The sequence below is a fragment of the Manis pentadactyla genome, chromosome 2 (assembly GCF_030020395.1).
Source record: "Manis pentadactyla isolate mManPen7 chromosome 2, mManPen7.hap1, whole genome shotgun sequence".
NCBI classification, from domain to species: Eukaryota; Metazoa; Chordata; class Mammalia; order Pholidota; family Manidae; genus Manis; species Manis pentadactyla.
This window is the reverse complement of record NC_080020.1, coordinates 27722387-27743264: the sequence shown is the minus strand read 5'-3', so window position 1 is coordinate 27743264 and position 20878 is coordinate 27722387. Positions and strand designations below refer to the sequence as shown.

General features: G+C 37.6%; 1 protein-coding gene across 1 annotated transcript in view; it reads right to left on the bottom strand.

Moving 5' to 3' along the window:
* The window catches only part of LOC118923794 (THO complex subunit 2-like), a 126642-nt gene that overhangs the window by 57599 nt on the left and 48165 nt on the right, over positions 1-20878 (bottom strand). Inside the window, 1 exon segment of the mRNA XM_057497498.1 lies at positions 9038-9204. Coding sequence (XP_057353481.1) covers positions 9038-9204 — 167 coding nt within the window.

The window sequence follows — 20878 nt, the reverse complement described above, 5'->3', positions numbered from 1 at the left end:
TTATAGCATGAAGTATATTTTGCCTGATATTAGAATAGCTACCCCAGCTCTCTCCTGGATGTTATTTGCATGGGATACCAATGCCCACACTTTCACTTTCAACATATTTGTATCTTTGTATTTAAAGTGAGTCTTACAGATGGCATAAAGTTGGATCATGCTTTCTTATACATTCTATCAAACTATGTCCTTTTTATTACAAAGTTTAATCCATTTACATTTAAAGTGTTATAGTTTACCCTTGAACAATGCAGGGTGGGTAGGTTAGGGGTGCTGACCTCCACAGTTGAAAATCCACACATAACTTCTGACTCCCCAAAAACATAACTACTAATAGCCTACTGACAAGAAGCCTTACCATTAACATGAACAGCTGATTAACATATTTTCTGTTATATGTATTATATACTGTATTATTACAATAAAATGTTTTTTTTCAAATTGTCACAAATCTCAAAAATATTTCCCAATATATATATTGGAAAAATTCCCCAAGTAAGTGTACCTGAACAGTTCAAACCCATGTTGTTTAAGGGTCAACTGTACTGACAAGGAAGGCTTTCTGCCATTTTGCTATTTGTTTTCCATGTCTTACATTATTTTTTGTCCCTCATTTCCTCTAGTATTGCTTTCTTTTGTGCTTGTTTTTTTTAGAATGTACCATTTAGTTCCCTTCTCCTTTCCTTTTCTGTGTGTTTTTTAGTTATTTTCTTAGTGGTTACCTGGGATATTACAATTAACATTTTAAACTTATAATAACAGTTTTATTAATACCAACTTAGTTTTAATACTATATAAAAACTCTATGTAATAGTATATAGAAAGCACATATATATCTCTATCCCTCCAGTGTTACACGATGTGTGCCAATTACATTTATAATTAGTTTTATTCCTTTGTCTTTTAAATCATATAGGAAAAAAGGAAGGCCTACAACTAAAAGATACAGTAATATTGGTTTTATATTTACCTATGCAGTTACCTTTACCAGGGTTCTTTTTATTTCTTTATATGGCTTCAAGTTACTACCTAGTGTCCTTTCATTTCAGTCTGAAGGACTCCCTTTAGCATTCTTGTAGGGCAGTTCTACTAGTCCAGCTCATAATCTCTCATTTTTGAAGGGCAATCTTGTTTGGTATAGAATTCCTGGTTGTCAGTTTTATTATTTTAGCATTTTATATACGCCATCCCTCTGCCTTCTGAAGAGAAATCAGCTGTTCATCTTATGACAATCTCTTGTATGCAATGGGTCACCTGTTTTGTTGCTTTCCAGATTCTCTGTCTTTTGATGATTTGACTAAAATGGGTCTCAGCACAGATATCCTTTGAGTTTATCCTGCTTGGTGTTAATGGAAAGTCTTAGATGTGCAGATTCATCTCTTTCTTCAAATTTGGGAAGTTTTCAACCATTATTTTTTTCTGTCCCTCTCTCTGTCCTCAGCTTTTGGGACTCCATAATGCACATATTGGTACAGTTGATGGTGTCCTATAGGTGTCTTAGGCTCTATCATTTTCCTTCATTCTTTTCTATTTCAACTCCTCAGCCTGATTTACTTCAATTGACTTATCAAGTTAGCTGATTGTTTCCTCAGCCTCCTCCAATCTGCTCTTGTACCCCTCTAGTCAATTTTTCACTTCAGTTATACTTTTTGACTGCAGAATTTATTTGGTTCCTTTTTTATGATTTCAATTTCTTTATTGATATTCTCTACCTGGTGAGACAGTGCTTTCCTGATTTGCTTTAGTTCCTTGCCCATGGTTTCCTATAGATCGTAAGTGTATTTAGAAATGTTAGTTTAATTGACCTAGTAAGTCCATCACCTGGGCTTCCTCAGGGACAGTTTCTACTAATTTCTTTTTTCTTGTGTATGAGCCATGCTTTGTTTTTGCATACCTCATTTCTTCCTGAAAACCAGACATTTTTGAGGATCATGTAACAACTCTTAAAATGAGATCCTGCTACCTCTCTGAGGGGTTTGCTGATGCTGCTTATTATGGGTTATTGTTGCTTGCCTTTTTAGTGACTTTTCTAAACTCACTTTGTAAAGTTGTATTATTGTCTTGTGTGGCTACTTAAATCTGTGTTGTTAGTTTTGAGTTTTCTTAAAGGCCTTGAAGCCGAAACAAAAAGAAAGAAAAAAGAGAAAAAAAATACTCTTCTGGTCTTTGCACACTGGCTGTATTGTTAGGGCACTCCTCAACACTCGGCCAGGTCATTTGAACTCTGCCTTAGTTTTCACTTCCCACTTGTGCAGAGCCTGAAGGTCAGCCAGAGGAAAAGGCTTAGGGGTCTTCGCAGTTCTTTTCTGAGCCCGCATTCAGTTTTGAGCATGTACGTGGCCATTTTTCCTGCAATTCCCTGGTATATGCAGGAGCTTTTTAAAAATCCTTATCCCTCTCCTTCCTTTCTAGGCTTTCGAGTCTCTCTGTTGCTTATTTGATTGTTGTCTCTTGCTCCAGGCTGCTAAAGCCAATAGTTGTGCTTTTAAATGCTTTTGCCAAAACTACCCCAGGACTGGGAATAGTGCCAGTGTGGTGAAACAAAGACAGGCCTTGCACCAGTCCATCAGGAAGCAGCCAGACAGGTCACAACCCACAGCTCTTTGAGAACAATTCTTTGTATCCTCTGGCATTAGCAATCTGCACTAGGAATGTGGGATTCTATAATCTTCACAGACACCAATCTGGGTGTGAGGGATAGTAGGCAAGCAATTTAAGACACCACAGTGCTCTCTTACCGCAGACCAGCATCTTCTTTCTTCACCAAGCGTTTTCTTGGTCGCTTCAAGTTTTTTGCTAGATTCCAGAGTTCTGTAAAAGTTGACTGAGAGTTTTTGCCAATTCACTGGTTGCTTTTATGGAGGGACAGAGTTCTGGACTTCCCTACTCTGCCATTTTCAGTGATGTCGTATTGCTGCTATCTGTGGACCCCTGGTCACTATCCTTCATTTAGCAATGGTATTCACTGTCACTGTCTTAACTCTATTCATTTCTTAATTTTTGGAGATTTTCATATATATGTAAGTGATCCTTCCATCGAGGTGCCTTCTCAGTTCCTTGAATTATTCTCTTCCAAAAACCTTCTCCTCTACAATATTTCAGCCATTAGCCCCATATCCTAAACTTTAAAATTACCAATAGCTACAACCCCTCCAATATGCTAATTTCAAGTGTCCACCCTCAAGTGGGTCCTTAATGCTGCTGGCCAATCATACTCTATTTTCTCTTGTCCATTCACTGTCCTACACAGCTTTTTCCTACCCTCTTTCCTAACCTCCATACCTCCTCTTTCATCCTGTCAGAGGCTGACCCTGCTTCCTATTTCAGCAAGAAAACGGGAGCAATTAACAGGACTGCTATAAACTTTCACCACCATATCTACCCACCTACCAACAATTCTACCTACATATGCTGCCTTTCCACCTATTATTATAGATGAACTCTCTATGCTCATATTTAAAGCCAATCCATCCACTTATGCCATGACTCCACTCTATCTTACTCAAAACACTACTCCAGTAATTATCTCCTCTCTCCTACATCTCCAGTTTTCCTCCTCTCCACTCAGTCGTTCCCATTAGCATACATGTGTTCTCTTTCCCATATTCAAAAAAACCCTCAAGCTCACGTTCCCCTGCCAGCTACCACCCCACTTGTCTGTCCCTCTTTGTAGCAACTCATTTATAAAGTTATCTATTCTGTCTCTAATTTCACTTTCTCCATTCGCTATTAACACCACCCTAACTCTACCAAATTGGCTACTTTAGTCCTCTCTGCTGATAAATCCAATGATCAATTTTTAGTCATCTCAAATGACCTCCCAGAGGCATTTAACAGAGTTCATCATTCCTTCTTCTATCTAGCTTACAAAAAAATGCTATATTCTGTTGTCCTCCTACTTTATATGTTCCTGCTATACCTGCTTTCTGGTTCCTCCTCTTCTCCCAGGCCCCTTAACATTGGCGTACCCCAAGGCTCAGCCGTTGATTCTCTCCTCTTGTCTCTCCATATTGAACTCTTGGTGATTTTATACAGTATCACCACTTTAAATATCATCTACATGCTTTTGACACCAATATTCTATAACTAGCCCATTCTGTTCTCTTGGACACAAGATTCATATATCCAGTTATTTACTCAACATCTGCACTTGGATATCTAACACAACCTCAAACTTAACATGTCCAAAACCAAATTCCTAACTCCTATTCCTCCCAACACTCCAAACCAATTCCACCTAAAATTTACCCTATCTCAATGATGACAACATCAAAATCACCTTTTTAATGGTCAGTCCAAAAAAAATGTTAAGATAATCCTTAACTCTACTTTTTCACATTCTGTATCTAATCCATTATCAAATACTACTGGCTCTACCTTCAAAATATGTTCAGGATCTCGTCAACTTCTACTGCTACTATAACCATATTGATTCTTTGAAAACCTAAGTCAAAATGCAAATGCACTCTGTCTTTTTGTCTCTTTTGTCTCTTTCCCACACACTCACCACTCATGTCACCATTAGAGGTGGCTACTAAAGAAGCTCCTTACTCTGCCAGCTAGTAACTAATGGGGGAAAAACTACAGCATTTTCCCTGGCTTTCATAGGAACTTCATTTCAGGGTAACCAAACAACCTAAGTTTATAAGGGACAACTCTTCTTTATAGAAGAATGACAGCTAATAAATGTAGAGGGCATGATAAAGTTAGTAAATCAAAAATTTGGAACTGCTAAGGAAATAACTGATTCAGGAAAGGATCATCCATCTATTCTAAGACACTTAATGTAAGGTTGATGAAAAACTGGATATTCACATGGTACCAAAGTGACAAACTACAGATTACCTGCTACTGACAAGGATGGAAATATTATTGTATAAGGGAGGGATTAGACTGTCACCAGTATTCTGGAATGTTAAAAGTCAGACATATATTAGACATTATGTTACATGAAATACAGAGTACAACCTATGAAATATTTCTGCGATAAAACATTTCACCTGAACACAGTCAAGACTTTAGACTTACGTCCAAATATGTAAGACAGGGGACAAAGAACAAATTAAACTAACCATGAAAAAGTAATTAGATAAATCCAAAGGCAAAGTCTTCTATGGGAATGGTCTCTTCAAGAAGTCAATGCCATTAATGGTAAGGCGGGCACAACTAAAAGAGACTGATGAATCCTAACAATCAAATGTAATGTTTGGTCTTTGGATTATCACTTGAATGAACCAGCTATAAAACTTCAGGGATAATTTGTGAAATATGAATGTGGTCTGGGTTTACTATAATGATGGCAATCTAGTTAGATATGAAATTGGTATCATGGAACACAGAAAAATGACCTTTTAAAAAGTACACACTAACGTATGTATGAGTAAATGTTCATGATATCAGCAATACAAATAATTATTTCCAAAAAAGTATACCAACATGTTAATAAACTTGCTTCTAAGTGATGGCCTATGGGTATTTATTTCACTATTCACTCTTCTCTATGTGTTTGAAAATGTTCATAATAAAGTGAAAAAGTAAAAGAGACATAAAATGAAAACACAAAGTCAGAGCATATCACTCTCCTACTCAAAATCCTCCACTGGCTTCATCCAGCATCAAAGTTAAAAACCTTGCACTAGGCTCTGTGTAACGTGGCCCCTCGTATTAGACCTCATCCCCACCGCTCTGCCAGTTCAATCACCCTGCCCCACCCACACTGGTCTTCTTGCTATTCTTCAACACATCAGGCATGCTCACACCTTAAGGCCTTTGCACAGGCAGTTCTCTTAACCTCAAGGTTCTTCCCCAGATTTTCTGCACATTTACACCCTCACGTCTTTTGTATCTTTGCTTAAATCTTACCTTTTCAACAAGGTCCACTCTCTCCATTCTACTTAAAACTGCAACCTACCACTCCCAGCACTCCCAATCTTCCTTATCCTACTCTATGTTTGCCCCATCACAATGATCATCTTCTGACATACAATGTAACTTACTTAGAATGTAAGGATCATGAAGGCAAGGATTTCTATTTGTTCACCCCAGCACCTGAAGCATTGCCTAGCACACAAGAGGTGCTCAATCATTATTTCTTAAATGAATGAATTTCAGTTATAACAGTGCCTAACCATGGCACCACTATTACTACTATTATTTTGTCTTGAATCCAGGAATGAAGGGGCTGTGATATGGGTGAGAGTGATCATCTTGCTCCTCTTTCCGATGGAAAGACAACTTCAGCCCAAGAGTCCTGAGGTACCCTCACACCTTCTAGTACTCCTTCCTTCCTGTCCTCTGTGCTGACCCTCATGTTGTCCTGAAACCCTCTATTGCAGTAATCCCCGTTAGGAAAATCAATCAAATGTGCCTGCCCAATTTTCCAAAATGGTCGTGTGCTCTAAAACTGCTTATATCCCCTACTATCTTTCCAAGTCAAAACATCTAGTATGAGCAGGTTGAAAACAGAATAAAATCACTCTCACTGACTTCACAGAAAAATAATGAGCTTTGCCAAAAAGTCTTAGCAATGGGGGGAGTGGGAAGAAGCCTGTTAATCCAAATAATTCCCAACTGGTGAAAATATGGGCTGTAGACAGGAGGAGTGAACATTTTCAGGCAGTGATAGGAAGAGGCGAGGGAGGAGTAAATTAAGGGACCAATAAACAGGGTGACCATACATGTCCAGGAACCAATTCCCAGGGGTGTAGCCCCTAAGCAGTTCCTGATTTTTATGACTTTCCTTCCTTTACCTCCCACACAGTAAAACTTCTAACACTTTTCTTCCCTTACCCTCAATGGTCCTTAAGACTGCAGATTGTCAAAACAAGGTAACTTGGGAAATAGAAACAAGGGAATGGTTTTATAATATGAGGATTATTCTTTCTAATAATAGGTTATTTCTAAATCAAATATTTTTTGGTTGGGCATTTCTCATCTAAGAAAAAGACATTCTATTTTTGAAAAAAGGATTATTCCAACATTGTCAGCCCCCCAGGGATATTTTAATTCAGCCCAAAAAGTGTTACCATTATGAGGAATATTTTCACATAAAAATTTTAGTTCTAAAACTCGCATTCAACTAACAATACTTGATGTTATGCAGTGGATTATCATTATTCACTGCAATATGGTCAAAGAGCTACAATTTCCAAAGCCCTAACCTATACTCTAGTCATGCATGCTCAAGTTAAATTTCAGCTACCCTGTCGTGTCAGCAGTTGGCTTCATGTTCTCAAACCCAAAGCAATCACAGTGCCTCTTAAAAAGTGATTAAATACTTGAACTTCTCTTTGCCTGTACTAACAGTGGCCTCCCTGGCTGCTGGTGAAACAGGGGACAGCTGCTATCATCAATTCTTGAACAAAGATAAAGTGCTCTTGCCTGAAAAACCTGCCATGAGTCTTGTTTGGTATCAAAATGGTATACGCTTTTAAGTTCTCATCTGACTTCTCTTCTGCAACATCCCAAAAAATGGGAAATCAAAGATAAGTAAAGGCAGTAAGTGGTATTAGCATTTGAAAATCCTTAAAAAACTGTATTATTATCCTAAACTTGACCTTCAGAGAACAGAAATACACACTCTTCACCAGGGTATCCTCAGTGCGTAGCAAAGCAATACCATTATCATAAACACTCAATAAATGAGTATTTCTTGACTAGCTAAGTACCCCAGGCAGGAAAACAAATTAGGAAAGCTATACCAACAGGACAATGGAGGCCTTATTATGTTAAAATCCTCCATGCTATCAACAGTTATCTTCCTAAAACACAGATCACTCATTTACAATTAGTGAGCATTTACTATAGGCTAAGTAGTAAATTAATTCAGAAAAATTAGTAAAACACAGACCTTGTCCTAAGTGGCTTAAAATCTTGCAAAGGATGTAGATATGTTTTATTCTAATATAACCTGATGAATGCCAGAATTCTGTGCCAAGTTTTATGAGAATAGAGATTAAAAAGTGACTAATTATGCATGGGTGAAGTGTCAGTGAAGAAATTAGAGAACAAGAAGCACTTGATTTTAAAGAATAAATAGGAGTTCACAAGATGAAAAGAGAGGTGAGATGGTTGGGTAAGAACACTTTTCTAGTTATAAAGAACTGCATGTAAACAAAGGTTTATACATAGCACTGTCTTTACCTAAATGCAGGAAATGGCTAGGAATGTCTTATGATGAGAATATTAGGTTTAAGAAAATAAAATCACTAAAGATAAGGGTGGAAGGAAAGAATGGGGCTTGATTGTGAAGAGCCTTTATACCATGTTTAGAAGTTTGAATTTCATCCTGCAGGAAAGGTTTTTGTACAGCGTGTCAATTACATCTATTTTAGAATGTAATAGTAATAATATGAAAAATGGATTGAAACAGAAATAATCCAAAGCATAGATTTGTTAGATAATTACTATAGTGTTTTAAATGAAAAATTATGCTACGATATGCCTTAAGAATTTATTCACATCCATAAAAAATTCCAAAGGTCACTGCGATGGGCACTATCTATTCAGTAAAATTCTAAATCAGCACAGATATCAAGGGACCTTGACAATCTAAAGTGCACCTACCTTTCCAACTTCACTTCTGGTCCCTTCTTTTCCCATCTTACAATCCAGCCACATCAGATTATGTACCATTTCTTCAATCTGTTACATACATTCATACTGTCATGTCCTCACTCTCACAGTACTTGTTACATCTGCATGGACAACTCGCAAAAAACTTCTACTCATCCTCCAAGAACCAGGTGAAAAAAAGGTTGTATCTGCAAGGTCCTCCCTGACTCCATCTCTTGAAAGGCAAATATTTATTATACTTTCCTCTAGGCTTTCACATCAAACCATGCACCCTACTAATATATTGCTGATCATCTTGCTTTGTTACCTATCCATTTATCTTCTCTCCTCTGCTTGAATGACTGAGCTGAAGCCAATCATTTACAAACAAAATCAAATTAAACTGTACATATAAAATGATGAAATTAACCTCTTCCTCTTTCTCCATTGATAGAGATACACACACACACATTTTTTTTATTACCTGATAAAACTTGAATTTGAATCCAAGAATATGACACAGTGTTTGCGGTTCACACATACTCATATAAGATTCTAATAAAGATATAAAGAATTCATCGTGTTCTGGCCTGCATTCAAACACTTCTAAAATGACATCCAAAACTCTATTGGGATCCAGATTAAAGCATCCTGCAAGAGATGAGATACACACAAATTCAAAAGTGATTATACATCATTTCTACTAAAGCCATTAACTTTTAGGGACAACCTACATAACAAGATAAAAATGTTTTTAAAAACAACTTCTTTTAAAATTTGCTTCCCCTTCCCCAGAAGAATATCTCCATAATTTTCAAGATCATCAAGTCCACTCCCCACATTTTACAGATAAGAAATGTGACTTTCCCAGCATTACAAAGTGGGTTAGTGATAGAGCTGAAGCTCAGGATCTGCAACACTAAGTCAAGTAAACTTTCCTCTTTGCCACACTGTCTCATCAGTTACTGATTACTCTTGCTAGTGAAAGAGATGAACATTGTTAACTCTTAGCAAAATATGAAAATCAAACAATGCATTTTACAAGTTAAGCAACTAAAGGAGATTTTTTAATGTTTTATACAGAAGTACTTTGAATGTTTACAAACAGTTAAAAGCTCAGATTCATGAAAGCGGAACATATTGTTGGAATCATTTTTTAGTTTATTTTACATACACAACAAAGCTACATAAAATAATTGTACCACTGATTTATACTTATGGTTTTGGGCAGCATTTATAAAGATAAACAAGAGAGAAAGAAAAAAATAAGGTAGAGCAGGAAAAGGATGGGAAAGAAGCACTGAGTAAGTGCAGATGGCTACTTATCCTTGCTAATCCCTTAAGGTAAGCTCAAAAGGGCCAATGACACATATTTAATAAACCTGACTATCAGCCACCCTACTCTTAGTAAATTATTACCTCTACTTGCATTCAGTTTCAGCTGCTGCCATATTATATTATAGTGCAGTGACATCATATATGTATTTAATTTATGAGAATATAACCATTTACACACAGCAAAAAAAAATGATAGAAATAAAAATTAAATTAAATGATACAGGCAATTCTACCCACCATTCCTCTCAATAAAATGTATACTTATGACCCAAAGTCAGCATGAGATATTAATCTGCTATGCTGTTTATATCAATTCCCATATGTCTTATGCATTAAACCAAATAGAATTCTAGTGTTTTAAATTACATATTTTTTCATTAGACACAACCCGTACATGCAAGCTAACCACTTCACTGCATCAAGTAAATAAACACTGGCTAATGCAGCAGAAAATAGAACTGTGCTGACCTTAGGGAGAGACATTATGTCAAACACTGTACCTAACAGATGACTTCGGGGATTTTTCAAAGAAAATTCTTATGTAACCTATTTTAAAAGATTTCCAGAGTTACTCCTATTAACTCTGCAACTATATTAAATGCTATAAAACTAATGTCTGATTCACAGTATCTTGCCAATTAATTAGAAAACCAAACTCTTCAAATACTATAAGTATTTCTTTCCTCTTTTTATGAAATCCAAAGTTAAGAACACATTTTTTTTCCATTTCACATACTAAGGAAAAAATGGACTAACACATTGATCATGTCTTACTGAAAAGAGTTCCAATTTTCACAAATTCTCCAAAAAGATGTTTGCCTAATGTTCCCTGTATCCCCAAAAAGTATGGTTCCAATATAACAACTGAAAAAGTGAAATAAATGTAAAAGTAACTCCAAAATAGCAATTTGAAACATAAAATATGAAATGGTACAACTACTTTGTAAAACTAGGAGTTTTCTTAAAAGTCAAACTTACACCTACCATATGACCCAACCATTTCACTCCTAGGTATTTTCCCAAGGGAAGTAAATATCTATGTCCACACAAAGACTTGTACACAAATATTCCTAGCAGCTCTATATACAATAGGACACACTCAAATGTCCATCAACATATGAATGGGTAAATAAATTGTGGTACAGTATATTTGTAGTATATACAGTGGAATACCACTCAGGAATAACAAGGAAAGAACTATTAATATAAACAACATGCATGAATCACAAAATAATGACGCTGAATGAAATAAGCCAGACAAAATAGAATCTTCATTATATGATTCCATTTATAAAAGAATTCTAGAAAATGCAACCTAGTCTATAGAGTCAGAAAGCAGGTCAGTGGTTGCCTGGGGAGGGAGTGAGGGGGAATGAAATAAAAAAGGAGGAAATTGGGGGGTGGGGGAGGAGGTAAAAGAAACAAGCATTATCTAAGTTGCAGTGAGGTTTTCACAGGTGTATACATATGTTAAAACTCAAGATGCACTTTAATTTGGACAGTTTATTATATGTCAATTATGCCTGAATAAAGACGGGAAAAATGCCTCCAAACTGCTAGTAACATTGACAATAAACATTATCAAAGTAAGATCTAGCAAATTCTCCAACTTATAACTACTCCTACATTTACTAAATGTAAAGATTCAATCATTATATAAAATGAATAATACTCTAACAGAAAGGACAAAAGATACACTGAATATAATTTTGAAAAAAATGGCTGGCTTATAATTAATTACCCATTAAGCTACATATACAAAACTTGTATATAAGAACTAGAACAGCAACTTGTTACATGGAAATGTTGTTTCATTCACATTAAAGTTTACATTGTTACTTTTGCTATAATATGAACCACTGACATATTTTATTAAGCAGTATTACTCTATTGAGACTTCTATCAATGACCTGCACTGTCAACTATTTACTAACTTCTTTCTAGGTGCAATTTAAGGCAGTAATCTAGAAGAGGCAATATATGCACTTCTATTTATAACAGGTATCAACCTTGCATCTTTCAAAAAGAAGATCTGGCTAATCAATTTACGATTAAATGTCTCAAATGCCATAAGGTAGTCCAATCAATTGGAATGACCTTTGCTACATAAGACAGAAAATGTAACCAAACCAAAGATTTTTAAAATGCTTTTTAAAACCTTACAGATTTGCTAAGTAACAGCTAAGGTATTTCATATACAATGGGGCTCTAGTAACAATCAGTAATCTTGAATGTCCGAAGTAATTTTTTTCTAATGGCAGCTGTGGCAGAACATTGGCACTCTTGTGCTCAAGCATCTTAGAAAGCTCTTGTCCACCCTAACCATCAGTAGTCATGTGACCTTACAAGAGAACATAAGCTTAGCTCCCTACCTCTTTCACCAGCTACATTAAGGAATATTTATAAGCACATATAAGCACATAGAATCTTTATGACTTTTGAGGAACAAACAAAGGAACCATATCAGAAGGGAACAAGTGGAAAAATATAGAAATGGTGAATCTGTAATGGTGAAATTCCTTCATTTAAATAAACATAAATACCTACTATATACCAGATGCTTGTGATACAGAGATTAATAAAATGCCTTCTCAAATCTTGAGGACTTCACACATTTTGGGTTATACATCTTTGAAAAAATTGCACTGAAAAGTAACTGGAGTTTCCTCAAAGATGGACAAGATAGCCAGTGTATTAGAGCAAGTGATTTTAACTAGAGGCAAAAATATAATTAAACTGATAATGGTTGTTTTAGGAAAAGGCCAAATTGAGATTCTTAACAGGGAAAAAAAAAACCAATGTAATATTGTAAACATGATTGGGAGAGATGTGTAGCCTGTAATGTCAAACAATATGACAGCTCCAGTAACCATGTTTCTGATATAACAGACCTTCCAATACAGAAAAAAACTTATTTTGTATAAAACAAAATGATCTGGTGTCTAGAATTAACTTTAGAAATAGGCTATACTATGGTCTGAATGTTTGTCCCCACCTCTTCCCCCAAAAAATTCCTAATAGAATTTCTAATGCCCAATATGATGGTATCAGAAGGTGGGACCTATAGCAGGGATGGGGTGGGGTGAAGGGGATGATTAGGTCATGAGAATGGAGGCTTCATAAATGAGAGCAATTCCCTTTAAAAAAAAAGAGCTCCCTTGCCCCTCCCACCATATGAGGATACAGCAAGAAGTCAGCAGCCTGCAACCCAAAAGAGGGCTTGCATCAGAACCCAAACATGCTGATGCCCAATCTTGGGCTTCCTGCCTCAAGAACTGTGAAACATACCTTTCTGTTGTTTATAAAGCCACCCAGTCTGTGGTACTTTGTTACAGTAGCCCTAATCGACTAAAACAGGCAAATAAAAACCTATATTAGACTATTTCTAAGAAATAATATTTGCAAAAAACTGCACATAGGATCAAGGCAAGAACCAAGGAACCAAGATGCAGAAAAATGAAACTTGCAAAAATAAAAACAAACAAAATGAAAGTATAATTATAAAAAAACTAGCAATGTGAACACCAATTGCTATCTTCTTTTTAATAGTAGAGAAAAACAACTTCTTTATAACTAGTATACAGTAAAGAAACTTCAATAAACCAAAAACTTAGGCAGAGGAGGCAGTCAACTGGCTTCCCTTTCAAAGGGACAGCAGACAGCTAACACAGTAAGATGTTTCTAGGCTGAAGGGCCCTTATATTCAGACTGGTTCCAATACAAAATATTAAGCATACTCGAGATAACATAGTCAAGGGGGTTAAATGTCCCATATCTGTCCAAGAATAAAATCATTTGGCTTGGGATTTTATTTTGTGTTTAATGTTTTTGTGGTCATTTGACAAGCAACCACATTTAACCTGTGAGACTCAAGAGGCAGAGACTATCACCCTACCCCCAGCCAAAGCTACAACCTTGGACACCAGGCAACAAATGAAGGTCCTGAAATTTGATGAAGAGGTCTCTGATTGAGGATGAGTAGGACAGGTCTAGAGCCTAGGCCAAAGAGATCCTGAACCACTAAACCCAAAACCAGGAAGAATCATTTTCATTCTTCAAAACTAAACTCAAGTAATCTAGGTTCATAAATAATTTTTGGCCAGCACTTTTGATTTAGAGCAGGGATTAGCACACTACAGCTTATAGCTCAAATCCATTCAGTTTTTGTAAATAAAGTTGTACTGGAACACAGAAACAATCATTTATTTTGATACTGCCTGTGGCTTCTTTCATACTACAATGGCAAAGTTGAGTAGTTCCAACAAAAACCACGTGGCACACAAAACAAAAATATATTTACTATCTCACTCTTAACAGAAAAAAGTTTGCTGACCATTAATTTAGAAGAATACCTAGCTACTACTTTCTTTCGAAGGGTATTCAGAAGAGTAAAGTGCTTATGGTTTAGTTCAGCAATCAAAGGAATCCAGCTCTAATATCCTCGTCTCTTATTGTAGATGTTTTCTGCCATCTTGATGCAGGGACGGTTGGTCTGTGTGAGATCTATCATGACAGCTCAAGAACGTAGTGATCACTATCCTATCCACTCCTATTTGGTAAGTTTTTCAAATTTAGTGTCGGGTTTGAAAACACAACCACATGCAGTTTCATAACACTTCTGCGTCCTTGCTTTTTCATGCTGTAAACAACCCCAGGCTATCAGCAGGCTAGAAACTTTTTTTATATTTAGGATATAAACATTTTGATAAACAAGAATCTTTTAGGGAAAAAGTAACTACTCTTTAGTTAAAGGGTAATAAATAAGGATGCTCCTGATCAGACTGCATACCAACCTGTTCCCCCACCACAATGTCAGAGAAAGGAAGCTAAGAATCACTACAAACTGTACAAGAAAGGGGGAAAAATGCAGTCATTTTTCAACAAGTATTTATCCAGCACCTATATATCAGGTACTGAGGTTAGAAATACTAAACCAAACAAACAAAAATCCATGTCCTCATGGAGCCTACATTCCAGTGGGGTTGGAGAATAAAATACATTGCATGTTATATGGTGGTAAGTGCTCAGAAGAACAGTGAACACAATGCAGGCCTGGGGGAGATAGCAGGGAAGGCTACACCGAGGAGGTGACATTTGTGTGCGTCATAGTATGCTTGATGAACTAGAAGTTTAGCCCATAAAATCTAACTGTTCATACTCATGGAATACCATTATGTCATGAGCTTGCAGTTGTGATTCCCACACTGTTCTTCAGAGACAATAACACAACCAGTTCTCTGAGGGAAAAGTTCAAAAAAAAAATAAGTGGCATCCATTTTCCCAGTTAGATAAAAGTACACCTTCAGGAAAACCCCACTTTCAAATGTTGCCAAAATAACAAGGAACCAAAATAAAAAGGTATAAACTCACAAGGACAAAAAACAGAAGAAACAAGGCCAGACGAGATGACAAGATATAGGCAAACAATGTGAAAAAAAAAACCAGGTACTTACACAGCACAAAATTCTTATGTGGGAAACACCATCTTAGGAAAGTACATAGCAGGCCAAACAGAAAGACAAACCTATAGGAAAGCAGTACTGACAGGCATCTCAAGCTAGAACAAAATGCTGCAGGAAAAAGATACAGCCTACCCTGGAAATAGAAAAAGAAACCCTACAGGAGGATTTTTTTAAATGTGCCACAGCCACCCAGGTAAGGAAGAGCCCTGCAGGCCAAGGAGGACATAGCAGAGAGAGTAAATCAGCTGCCGAAACTAAACTTACTTCAAAGAAAGTAGAAATTTTAAACTAAAAACATCTTACCTTCTATACCAAAAGCATAAGCTAAAAACATGATCTTTACTAAAGATGACTGTAGTTAAACCTAGTTTTACCTGAGTTCCTACTCAGTATAACATTGGAAGAACTGTGTAAGGATCAGGATACTCCTCTCTTAGTCATACATAAATTTAAAAAACAGGGAAAGAAGTTGAGCATAAACATCTCTTAAAATATAACCAGAGAGGATTAAAGATGGCAGCATGAGAGGAGTAACAGAGGCTTCCAACTAAAACTGGATACAACAAGAAAATAAAGTTGGCGCAACTAATCCTGAGAGAGCAACAGGAAAGAGGATGGCACCAGACTGCATAAACCTGGAGAAAATGGCAGACTTCACTGAACGGGGGTAGGAAAGCTGGGACAGGCAGAGATCCTGGGGAGACTGGGTTTCCAGCCACTTGTGGAAACCACGGATCCATATCTGGCTGCTCTGAGACAAAAGCTTATATCTGTGTGCTCGACCCACTAGTTCAGGCAGTGGAGACAGGCACAGCAGCCGGGAAGTGGGGAACAGCTCTTTCCTCCACCCAGGTACCAGTACCACTCCCCTGTGACCCCCAACATTGCTTCAGGGGTTGAGCAGCTCCAGAATAGAGCTTCTGGACATTAGAGGGAGCCATATACAAATATGAAACACCAAAGGAATCTCGTCCAGTGTGAAATTACTAATATAACTCCTGAGAAAGATGTAAATGATATGGACCTTGTGACTCTTCCTGAAAGGGAGTTCAAAATAAAAATCATCAACATGCTAATGGAGGTACAGAAATATATTCAAGAACTCAGGAATGAATTCAGGTCGGAGATCCAATTGAAGAGCACGATGGAGGGTACTAAAAGCAGGTCAGATATGGTGGAGAAGACGATGAGTGAAACAGAAACTAGGGAAGAGGAATACAAAGAAGCTGAGGCACAGAGAGAAAAAAGGATCTCTAAGAATGAAAGAATATTGAGAGAACTGTGTGACCAATCCAAACGGAACAATATTCGTATTATAGGGAAACCCGAAGAAGAAGAGAGAGAGAAAGGGATAGAAAGTGTCTTTGAGGAGGTAGTTGCTAAAAACTTCTCCAATCTGGGGAAGGACATAGTCTCTCAGGCCATGGAGATCCACAGATCTCCCAACACAAGGGACCCAAGGAAGACAACACCAAGACACATAGTAATTAAAATGGGAAAGATCAAGGAGAAGGACAGACTGTTAAAAGCAGCCAGAGGCAGAAATAAGATCACATACAAAGGAAAGCCCATCAGACTTCTCAGCAGAAACCTTACATGCCAGAAGGAAGTGGCATGATGTACTTAGTGCCATGAAGCAGCAGGGCCTGGAACCAAGATTACTTTATCTGGCAAGATTATCATTTAAATTTGAAGGAGGGATTACACAATTTCAAGATAAGCAAAAGCTGAGAGAATTTACCTCCCACAAACCATCTCTGCAGTCTATTTTGGAGGGACTGCTATAGATGGAAGTGTTCCTAGGGTTGAACAGCTGTCACAAGAGGTAATAAAACCACAGTAAAGACAGTAGAACAGCTAATTACTAAGCAAATGCACAATTAAATAAATTATGCCCAAATTCAATTAAGGGATAGACAATAAGTAGAGAATATGACACCTTATATATAAAGAATGGAGGAGAAAGAAAAAGGAGGAGAAATAGAAAAGAACCTTTAGATTGTGTTTGTAACACCATACTAAGAGAGTTAACTTAGACTCTTAGATAGTAAGGAAATAAACCTTGAACCTGTGGTAACCACGAATCTAAAGCCTGAAATGGCAATAAATACATACCTGTCGATAGTCACCCTAAATGTAAATGGACTGACTGCACAAATCAAAAGACACAGAGTTGCTGAATGGATAAAAAAACAAGACCCATCTATATGCTGCTTACAAGAGACTCATCTCAAACCCAAAGACATGAAGAGACTAAAAGTCAAGGAATGGAAAAAGATATTTCATGCAAACAACAGGGACAAAAAAGCAGATGTTGCAGTACTAGTACCAGACAAAATAGACTACAAAACAAAGAAAGTAACAAGAGATAGAGAAGGACATTACATAATGATAAAGGATTCAGTCCCACAAGAGGATATAACCATTACAAATATATATGCACCCAACATAGAAGCGCATCAGCATATGTGAAACAAATACTAACAGAACTAAAGGAGGAAATAGAATGCAATGCATTCATTTTAGGAGACTTCAACACACCATTCACTCCAAAGGACAGATCCACCAGACAGAAAATAAGTAAGGACACAGAGGCACTGAACAACACATTAGAACAGATGGACCTAATAGACATCTACAGAACTCTACATCCAAAAAAAACAGGATACATGTTCTTCTCAAGTGCACATGGAACATTCTCCAGAATAGATCACATACTAGGCCACAAAAAGAGCCTCAGTAAATTTAAAAAGATTGAAATTCTACCAACGAACTTTTCAGACCACAAGGTATAAAAGTAGAACTAAATTGCACAAAGAAAGCAAAAATGCCCACAAATACATGGAGGCTTAACAACACGCTCCTAAATAATCAATGAATCAATGACCAAATTAAAATAGAGATCAAGCAATATATGGAAACAAATGACAACAACAACACAAATCCCCAACTTCTGTGGGACACAGTGAAAGCAGTCTTAAGAGGAAAGTATATAGCACTCCAGGCATATTTAAAGAAGGAAGAACAAACCCAAATGAATATTCTAACGTCACAATATTCAAAATTGGAAAAAGAAGAACTGATGAGTCCTAAAGTCAGCAGAAGGAGGAATATAACAAAGATCAAGAAGAAATAAATACAATTAAGAAGAATAAAACAACAGGAAAAATAAATGAAACTAAGAGCTGGTTCTTTGAGAACATAAACAAAAAAGATAAGCCTCTAGCCAGACTTATTAAGAGAAAAAGAGAATCAACACACATCAACAGAATCTAAAACAAGAAAGGAAACATCACGATGGACCCCACAGAAATACAAAGTATTATTAGAGACTACTACAGAAAACTATATGCTAACAAGCTGGAAAACCTAGAAGAAATGGACAACCTCCTAGAAAAATACAACCTTCCAAGACTGACCAATAACATAAAATATGAACAAACCAATTACCAGCAAAGAAATTGCAGTGGTAATCAAAAAACTACCCAAGAACAAAATCCCCAGGCCAGATGGATTTACCTCGGAATATTATCAGACATACAGAGAAGAAATAATACCCATTCTCCTTAAAGTTTTCCAAAAAATAGAACAAGAGGGAATACTCCCAAACTCATTCTATGAAGCCAACATCACCGTAATACCAAAACCAGGCAAAGACCCCACCAAAAAAGAAAATTACAGACCAATATCCCTGATGAATGTAGATGCAAAAATACTCAACAAAATATTAGCAAACTGTATTCAAAAATACATCAAAAGGATCATACACCATGACTAAGTGGGATTCATCCCAGGGATGCAAGGATGGTACAACATCTGAAAATCCATCAACATCATCCACTACATCAAGAAAAAAGACAAAAACCGAGGCAGAGCCAAAATGGCGGTGTGAGTAGGACAGTGGGAATCTCCTCCCAAAAACATATATACTTTTGAAAATACAACAAACACAACTAGCCCTAAAAGAGAGACCAGAAGACGTAGAACAGTGGCCAGACTGCAGCTACACCAGCGAGAACCCAGCGACTGGTGAAAGGGGTAAGATACAAGCCCCGGGCCCGGCGGGACCCGAGCGCCCCTCCCCCCAGCTCCCGGCGGGAGAACAATAGGCAGAACGGGAGGGAAACGGAGCCCAAGACTGCTGAACACCCAGCCCCAGCCATCGGGGCCAGAGCGCAGACACAGTATGTGCCCAGGGGGCCCTGGATACCGGGGGAACAGGGAGTAAGACCTCTCAGCGGGTGCCGAAGCTGATGCCCCTGTGACAAAGAAAAGCGGGGGCTTTTTGAAGGTCTTAAAGGGACAGGGACTTAACAGCTTAACGGAAACAACCCAGGTCACAGTACAGCAGCTGGAAATTACAGGGAAAACCAGGTGCACTAACCCCCTGGGCAACAGCTCTGAGACCCCTCACGGAGGCAAACAGTCAAGCAGCGCCCCCATCCATCACCCCACCGGGCGCTGCGAAAGCAGAGAAGCAGCCTGAGACAAACTCCTCCCACAGAAAGGGAAATTTCTCCCTTCCGGCCAGGCAAGACACAAAGACCCACCCTACACGCAATTACCCAACACAAGCCACTAGGGGTCGCAGTTGTCCCAGTAAAGAAAGGCCAGTAGCAAGTGAAAAGTTTGGCCCTCCCAGCTGACAGTCAATAGCACCTGTCAACATGAAAAGGCAAAAAAATATGATCCAGACAAGACTAACCCAGACAGCTTCGGCATCTGCTACATCTTCCCCTGAGAAGGAATCTGGGGAGATAGATTTAGCCAGTCTTCCTGAAAAAGAATTCAAAACAAAAGGCATAACCATGCTGATGGACTTGCAGAGAAATATGCAAGAACTAAGGAAGGAGAATTCAGAAATAAAACAAGCTCTGGAAGGACTTCAAAACAGAATGGACGAGATGCAAGAGACCATTAATGGACTAGAAAACAGAGAACAGGAACGCCGAGAAGCTGATGCAGAGATAAAAGGATCTCCAGGAATGAAAGAATTTTAAGAGAGCTGAGTGACCAATCGAAAAGGAACAATATAAGAATTATAGGTATTCCAGAAGAAGTAGAAAGAGAAAAGGGGATAGAAAATGTCTTTGAAGAAATAATTGCTGAAAATTTCCCCAAACTAGGGGAAGAAATGGCCTCTCAGACCACAGAGGTACACAGAACTCCCATGACAAGGGATCCAAGGAGGGCAACACCAAGACACATAATAATTAAAATGGCAAAGATCAAAGACAAGGATGAAGTATTAAAGGCAGCCAGAGAGAAAAAAAAGGTCACCTACAAAGGAAAACCCATCAGGCTATCATCAGACTTCTCAACAGAAACCCTACAGGCCAGAAGAGAATGGCATGATATACTTAATGCAATGAAACAGAAGGGCCTCGAACCAAGACTACTGTATCCAGCACGAATATCAATTAAATATGAAGGAGGGATTAAACAATTCCCAGACAAGCAAAAGTTGAGGGAATTTGCCTCGCACAAACCACCTCTACAGGGCATCCTACAGGGACTGCTCCAGA